At 31.7% G+C, this 7,829-nt stretch overlaps 1 protein-coding gene across 2 annotated transcripts; it reads left to right on the top strand.

The window, feature by feature from the left end:
* Positions 1-769: 769 nt before the first annotated feature.
* On the top strand, positions 770-3,548 carry LOC109338607 (probable WRKY transcription factor 31). Of its 2 annotated transcripts, XM_019575882.1 has the most exons (7): positions 770-1,202; positions 1,415-1,510; positions 1,687-1,851; positions 1,959-2,285; positions 2,394-2,507; positions 2,632-2,910; positions 3,046-3,548. In XM_019575882.1, the coding sequence occupies exons 1-7, from the start codon at positions 852-854 to the stop codon at positions 3,319-3,321; spliced, it is 1,608 nt and encodes a 535-aa protein (XP_019431427.1). In that variant the 5' UTR covers positions 770-851; the 3' UTR covers positions 3,322-3,548. The 2 variants fall into 2 exon arrangements, with proteins under 2 accessions (XP_019431427.1, XP_019431426.1); XM_019575881.1 differs by having other exon boundaries at positions 2,632-3,546.
* Positions 3,549-7,829: the final 4,281 nt, after the last annotated feature.

The raw sequence follows: 7,829 nt of genomic DNA, 5'->3' as shown, positions 1-7,829 counted from the left end.
AAAATTCTGAAAATTAAACGATAAAGTTTTGGATAGAGATCACCTATTACATTTTGGTATATATTATTTAATTATACTAGTAAAAAATATATATTGTTGGGTGACATTTTCGTCCCATTCCATAGTTTTATATAAGGAACGGGAAAATGTCATATAATACTGGTAAAAAATAAATAAAAATATGATTTTTGTTAATAAAACAGACGGAGTTTGAGTCGGGTGACCAAACCCAAGTGTGAACACAATGATGTAGAATATTACTACAGTAGTGTTATAAAAAAACATGAGGCGTTTGTTTGTGCATTTGTACATCATCAAACCTCACTGACGCACCATCTGACGCAACAATTTGGATCTTAGAAATGGAGAATTCCATCCGATTATTCATTCTTACAAAATCCAATTTCCCATTTATATTTGTTAAAATTATTTATACTCATCTCAAAACCAATTAATAATAAAAGCAGTAGTGCAACGATTATTTAGATCATTCCTATGAGGATCAAAATATGAGACTACTTTTTATAGAGTAAATGAATGTTTATCTTTGATTTATGATAATCATAAAAAAGTTGAGCTCAAATTTATATACTATGTAATGATTCATTTCAAAACCAATTAATAATAAAAAGAATAGGTCATTATCTAATATGATGTCTCACTTACTTCACATAATCTTTGAAACCATTTCCTTTTGTTTTGCCCTCCCTTGATTCCCCAACCCTTTTTATACCCCACCTTATTGCAGTTGTTAAAGACTTCACAAAATCTTCATTCCCTAATCATACATCCCTCTCTTTCTCTCAATATTTCATTTTCACATTATCTCTCACCTTATATTTCTTTATTGTATGGACAAAGGATTTGGTCTTACCCTTGGTACTAGTTCTTCATCTCTTTCACTCCCATTTTTTAGTTCCAAACAACCACAACCACAACCACCTTTGAAAACTTCCTCCAAAGATACCATGTTCTCCGTTTTGGGATTCCCTGTTAACCTTAGCCAACCAACCAACATGGAAGAAGAAGGTGAACAAAACCGCATAGTTGTTGGTGAAGTTGACTTCTTCTCTGATAAGAACAAGTCATTAGTTCCAGTTGAACATGACCATGATCATATTCATCAACATGTTAAACCCAACATCAAGAAGGAGATGGTTTCTGTTGATGAAAAACCACACACCTCTAATCTGCATGTTTATGTAAGCTCCCTAATTAACCTCCTTTCAATCTTATTGAATTTTACATTTTCAAGATATTTTGTTCATCAAATCATGGTTATGTATGTATAGTTCTATGGCTGCTAATTCTACTAAAGTTTATCAAAAATGATAGTAATAATCATAGTTCTTATCAGAAAGTAATAATAATGATATATAATATACTAATTAAATCTTTTGCAAACATATTATAGACTGGTTTACAACTCCTTACTGCTAACACTGGAATTGATAAAGATGATGGGGTTTCATCAGAAATTGAAGATAAACGTGCTGCAAGGAATATTGAGGTACATAATTTTTTTTAATTATTTATGGAAAATACCATGATATCAATATTTAATTATTTATAATTTGGTGATTTTATAATTTGGTGATTTTATTTATGGAAAATACCATAATTGTTTTCAAAATGTATGCTTTATGTACCAACCACTACAATTGAGAATTGATGTACATGTTTCAGCTTGCACAGTTACAAGTGGAGCTTCAACACATGAATTCAGAGAATCAGAAGCTGAAAGAGATGCTTAACCATGTGAGCTTTAACTACAAGGCCTTGCAAATGCATCTAGTGACATTAATGCAACAACAACAACAGGAACCGCGTAGTGAGAACACAGAAAATAATGTAATCATAAATTATTCAATACTTTTACATAGTATCTGGTTATTAATTTATATACATATGATCATGCAGATAATTTTTACTAACATGTTAATAATGTTTAAATTAAGGTTGTTCAGGGAAAAGCTCATGAGGAGAAAAAACATGGTGTAGTAGAAGTAGATGATCAAGTATCAAATTCTTATTCTGATGAAAGAACACGATGTAGCACACCACAGAAAGATAAAATTGAAGCTACAACAAGGGATTACGTGAGAAATGCTAATGGTAAGAACGAGTTGGCTAGAGAAGAGAGTCCAAACTCAGAATCACAAGGTTGGGGTCTCAATAATAAGGTTCAGAAAATGAGTCCTCCTAGTGTTATGGATCAATCCAATACAGAAGCTACAATGAGAAAAGCTCGTGTATCAGTTCGTGCCCGGTCAGAAGCTCCTATGGTGTGTATTTATTTATAATCAATATCCGATTGGTTACTTAATTCACAAACAATTAAAATAGTGGTGATGACTAATTCTCTAACAAAATCATGTGTTGCATTATTGTAGATCACTGATGGGTGCCAATGGCGAAAATATGGACAAAAAATAGCTAAAGGAAACCCATGTCCTAGAGGATATTTCAAATGCACCATGATAGTTGGTTGCCCAGTTCGCAAACAAGTGAGTTCTCCAATCAATCAATAATTTTAAATAATTTAGAGTTTTATATATTGTCATCACAATTGAAATTATAATAAAGTTTGTAAGTCTTACTAAATAATAATTGTTGGTTTGTTGTTAATAGGTTCAACGTTGTGCTGAGGATAGAACTATTTTGATAACAACTTATGAAGGAACACATAACCATCCACTTCCACCTGCTGCAATGGCCATGGCATCAACCACTTCAGCTGCTGCTAGCATGTTACTATCAGGATCAATGACCAGTTCAGATGGGATACTGAGACAAAATTTGCTATCTAGAGCTATTATTCCTTGTTCTTCTAACATGGCAACACTTTCAGCTTCAACACCATTTCCTACTGTAACATTAGATCTCACAAACAACAACACAGACCCATTGCAGTTCCAAAGAGCTGTTCATAATCCTGCCCCGTTGTCCCAAGTACCCTTCCTTGTAGGGCAGCATCCTCAGAACTTAGGGGTAGCTACCCCATTTGCACAAGCATTGTATAACCAATCCAAATTCTCTGGTCTTCAATTCTCTCAAGATGAAGTTGGGTCTTCCCAATTGCCTCCACAAGCTCCAAGACCATGTTTGCAGCAGCAACAACCCTCCCTGGCTGACACAGTCAGTGCTGCCACCGCTGTCATCACCGCCGATCCTAACTTCACGGCTGTGCTTGCCGCCGCCATCTCCTCAATCATGGGTGGTGCTCATGCAAACAACAATGGCCATAACAGCAACGAAGATAACAACAATTCCAATATCAATAACAGGACTAGTACACTTAGCAGTTTTTCAGGAAACTAAAAATGTTGTTTTGTTTGGTTCATTTTTGTTGCTGTTACTTTTGTTTCTGTACATGGGAAAGGGAAAATGAAAATCATAAATGTTCACATTCTTTGTTCATTTTTGTTGCTGTTACTTTTGTTTCTTTGGAAGGGATTAGATTAAAACCAAAAAGAAATCTTCATTCATTCTTTATAATTTCGATTTCAATAATTTTGGTTCAGAATGAATATTCACAATAAATAGACAGGAAAAAATATGTTATCATCCTTGTTTTATAGTCATGTTTCTTTATCTTGGCCCTTGCTGACAATATTGAAAACAAGTAGATACTAACTTATCTATAAGAAGAAGAAATGGGGAAAATGATGTAGAAACAGCCATTGAAAAATCGCATGTTTCATAAGATATTCTGATTTTCTCATTGGTCAAGAAATACGGCCCTTATTGATTGACATTGACACGTAAATGATTGATGGACTTAACTCATGAGAAAATAACACGTTTGGTAATTTTTAAAATTATTTTATTCAAACATCTAAATTATTAAAATTTATTTATGTTATTTATCATGATTATTAGATGATGGTCCTGTGCCAAAGAATATCTCAACTCTTAGATAAGGTAAGTCTATGAGATTTTAAGTGCCTATTTTTCAAATTTCTATTTCTTGTTTTCATTACTAAAAATAATGTTCATTTTTATGTTTTCATTTTTATATTTCTATTTTATCAAAACATGTTAATTATTTTCATTTTCATTTTTCAAACTTTTTATTCTAAACTTTATGAACGAAAAATAATTATTCTTGCAAATAATTTAATTGAGAATTTTAACCACTAAAATAATTAAGTTGAACTTTCTTTTCTAACAGATTTTATATTAACAATGTATTGAATTTTATTTTCCAACAAATTTTATGTCAATAATACATTGAACTTTCTTTTCCAATAGATTTTATGTCAACAATACATTAAATATATTTAATTAATAAAATTGCTCATTAGCTATCACAAAAACGTGTGGAGGGTCATAATGAGTATCATGTACTTGCAAGTGCTCCAAAAAAGTTAAAATTAAAATAAATTAGTAACATACAAATGCTATATTATTTAATTTAGTTTTTTTGGTAATACCAAAGGTATCTCCTCACCATTTTGGGTAAGAAATTAATTTCTTTCGGGGTTCGTGGTTGCCCCTCCTAACAAGTGTCACTCTTAGGAATTGAACTATCGACCTTGGAAATCCAGTGGGACCTTACACCACTATACCAACGCCTTGTTGGTTATTTAGTTCAAGTTGCGGGAACTTCATGGAGCGAAAATCTTCATCCCAAAGTCATATTTATACATCATCAAACTATTTCCGCAATAATATTAAGAATGACAAAGAAAAGTTATAATGTTTAGAGAGAAATAAATAAATTTTATTATGACAATGCGTGATGGTATGAACGAGTAAGACATTCATTGATTGATTTTGACATTTTTTATTAAAGAATAGAGTAGTTAAAAAATATATTTCATTCATTTCATATTTTTTGATGTTTAAGGTTACAACATAATTTAAGAAGGTTATTGTATTAAATAAGGTTATTGTAGTTAAATTATTATAATTTTTTATATTATTTAATGATTTCTTAAACTATCTACACATAAAAATAAAATTATGGAATGAGGAAGTAATCAATAATTAATAGTTAATGTTCAATGTGTTCATCCAAACATCAATTTAGTAATCCAAAAATATATTTTTATATATTAGTTTATCGTAAATTACATTTGGTACTAAGTTAGACCTTCAAATAAATTATTTACCATATTGCTTTATTAAAGATTAAATTTATCATCAACTTAATCTTATAATAAAATGTATCACTATCATAGTCTTACAAAGATTAAAATTTTCACCAAAAGTCCCTTTATTAAGACTAGGGTGATGACAGACACTCCCGTACCTATTAACTCACTTTCCTATTGTTTGTAACATGTAATATGTATATTATATTTATCAAACATAGTGTTTTGTATTAAATAAGAGTATTTTGCAATTGTGTTTATTCGAGTAGTATAATTGTTAATTTTTTAATTGAACATTCAAATAGTTTAGTGACTCGCATTTATTTTTATACGTAAAGTGTATGATTAGGGCATAATCATTGAAATAAATTTATTAGAACGAAATATATAAGGTATTCATGAAATTTTTGTCAAAGACATTCTTATTTTTGTAATAATGATTGCACAAAGTAATAGACATGATAAAACGAGTAATGATTTTTCTTTAAAATGATGAAATTGAGAAATATTTTTATGTTTAGAGTGTTGTCATTGAATATTGAAGCCACAATGTCGATTTATAGTGGACGCTAAAATTTCTATATTTTTTGTGGGAAACATAAGGGGGAATTTGGCTGATGTAATGCATTAATTTAGCGTAAATATGAAATGTGTACATAATTTGTAATTGAATTACAAAAAAACTGTAAGATAAAGTAAAGAAGAAAACAATAATGTGTGATGAAAGCAATAATGACAATATTCTTGATACTACACTTTATGAAGAAATAACTGTATAATTGAAAAACAAATAGTGAAGTAATATGGACTGTTATGTAGAATACAAAAAGACGACATGGCGAGGTTATGAATCTCATTAGAGGTATGAGTGTTAAAAACTGTTGGGTTGTTCCTTATAATCATAGGTTTGTTGAAGTATGATTGTCACATAAATGTAGATATATGTAGTAGCACCAATAGCATAAAGTCAAGGCAATAAAATATCTTTAAAAACAATATTCATTGTGAAATCACCCTCTTCCCCTTGAATTTTTCCTTCTTTAATAAGAATTTTTGTGGTAGCTTTTGAAACCCCTATTGTCAGAGCAACATATAGTTGTTCGTGTCCAAAGACATATTTAGGAAGATAAATGCCTACATTAGGAATGATTTGTCCTTGTGCCTTATTTATGGTGAGTGCAAAACTTAATCGCACCGAAAATTGCTTTCTGATAAGAACAAAAGGGAGTCCTACATTGCCTGACGTTTTAAGTTTAATCCTAGACAGCAAAAGCTCTATGTCCAATATGTTGGTCATTTAGGACTTCCACATATAACATATTCATGTAAGTCCCACGATAGAGTAATCTCGTCCCATTACATATGCCACCTTTCAGGTCTATGTTTCGCAACAACATCAATGGTGCACCTTTTTTTTACTTTTAGAACATGCGATGGTAAACCACCAGGAGTAATGGAGTTTAAGTACTCTTGCTGGTATAAGTTGTTTGTGTCTCCTTCAACCTCATCAAAAGATAATAAATTATGATCTTCTTCTGGAAAATGATTGATAATTATATCATTTAGTTTCTGAACATTCTCATTTGTGGGTGTTAGTATAGCTCTTTCTGACATATAAGAAGCATCTCATCCATGAGTTCTAAAACTACGAAATATTTCATGTATAAGTTGTTGTATAGAGTCTTCTCTTTTCCACCTTATTGTCATCTCATGGGGTATTTTTACCAAATCATCACGAATTATTTGTTCAACACCATCTCCAATCCTCATAAGATATTCAGAAAAATTTTGGTCTAGCAATGAACGCATATTCTGACGCAAATGTAACACATTCGTATATGCCCACAAATGAGACTTAACAATACACGTAGTTATCATTTCTGTGTTATTACCTTTTGGTACACTGGAAGTACCTGTTAAGTGCCAAAAATTAGTAAATTTGTACATGATTTGTGGGGCACTTAGTATGCATTTATGTTATAATTGTATACAATTCCTGATAACTTAGTTAATTGTGCTTTATCTAGGAATTTATTGCGTTTTTGTTGTTTCAGGTTAATAAATAAAGAAAAGAGGAGAAGAAAAGAAGAAAGATGAAGATTCTGAAGAGTGCATATCTCGCTTAAGCGAGAAAAGAGTCGCTCCAGCGACAACTAAGAGAAAAAGCAACAAAATACCTGATGCTTCTCGCTCAAGCGACGGATCTTCGCTCAAGCGAGGTGTCCTAGCTCAAGCGAGGTAGTTGGCGGCAATTCATCAATTGCCTCTGTTGCTCGTCGCTCAAGCGAGAATCCCTCGCTCAAGCGAGGAGCTCAAGCCTGGGAATCTCTTGGATCCTCGCCCAAGCGAGAATATCTAGCTTGGGCGAGAGTATGGAAGTTGGAGATAGAAGTAGCGGTTTCAGAATGGGAAAAGGCAGTCAGTCATTGGAAAAAAGAGATCTGGACGAAAAAATACACAGGAGAAAAGATAGAAATCGTGGAAACGATTCTATTACTCATTTTTCGTATTAGTTCATGATTTAGGCATTATAATGGCGAGAATGAGTGGCTAGTTCTTCATAGTTGGGAATCGAAATGTAATCTTCTTAAACTTTTGTACTCCTGGATTCAATTCTATATTAATGTTATTTGATTTTGGAAAGTTATTCCAGATTTATTGCATGATTTCAATTAACTACTGAATTCATGATTTAAGGTTCAAGTGTAACTGGGAAGTTAAACTTGATAC

The sequence above is a fragment of the Lupinus angustifolius genome, unplaced genomic scaffold, assembly GCF_001865875.1.
Source record: "Lupinus angustifolius cultivar Tanjil unplaced genomic scaffold, LupAngTanjil_v1.0 Scaffold_31_6, whole genome shotgun sequence".
NCBI lineage: Eukaryota > Viridiplantae > Streptophyta > Magnoliopsida > Fabales > Fabaceae > Lupinus > Lupinus angustifolius.
Note: the sequence above shows the minus strand (reverse complement) of the source record. Positions and strands in the feature narration are given on the sequence as shown.

Coding starts and splice junctions, on each gene's coding strand:
- LOC109338607 (XM_019575881.1), top strand. CDS start 852: ATGGACAAAGGATTTGGTCTTACCCTTGGTACTAGTTCTTCATCTCTT. Junction 1,203..1,414: donor CCTCTAATCTGCATGTTTAT/GTAAGCTCCCTA, acceptor AACATATTATAG/ACTGGTTTACAACTCCTTAC. Junction 1,852..1,958: donor GTGAGAACACAGAAAATAAT/GTAATCATAAAT, acceptor GTTTAAATTAAG/GTTGTTCAGGGAAAAGCTCA.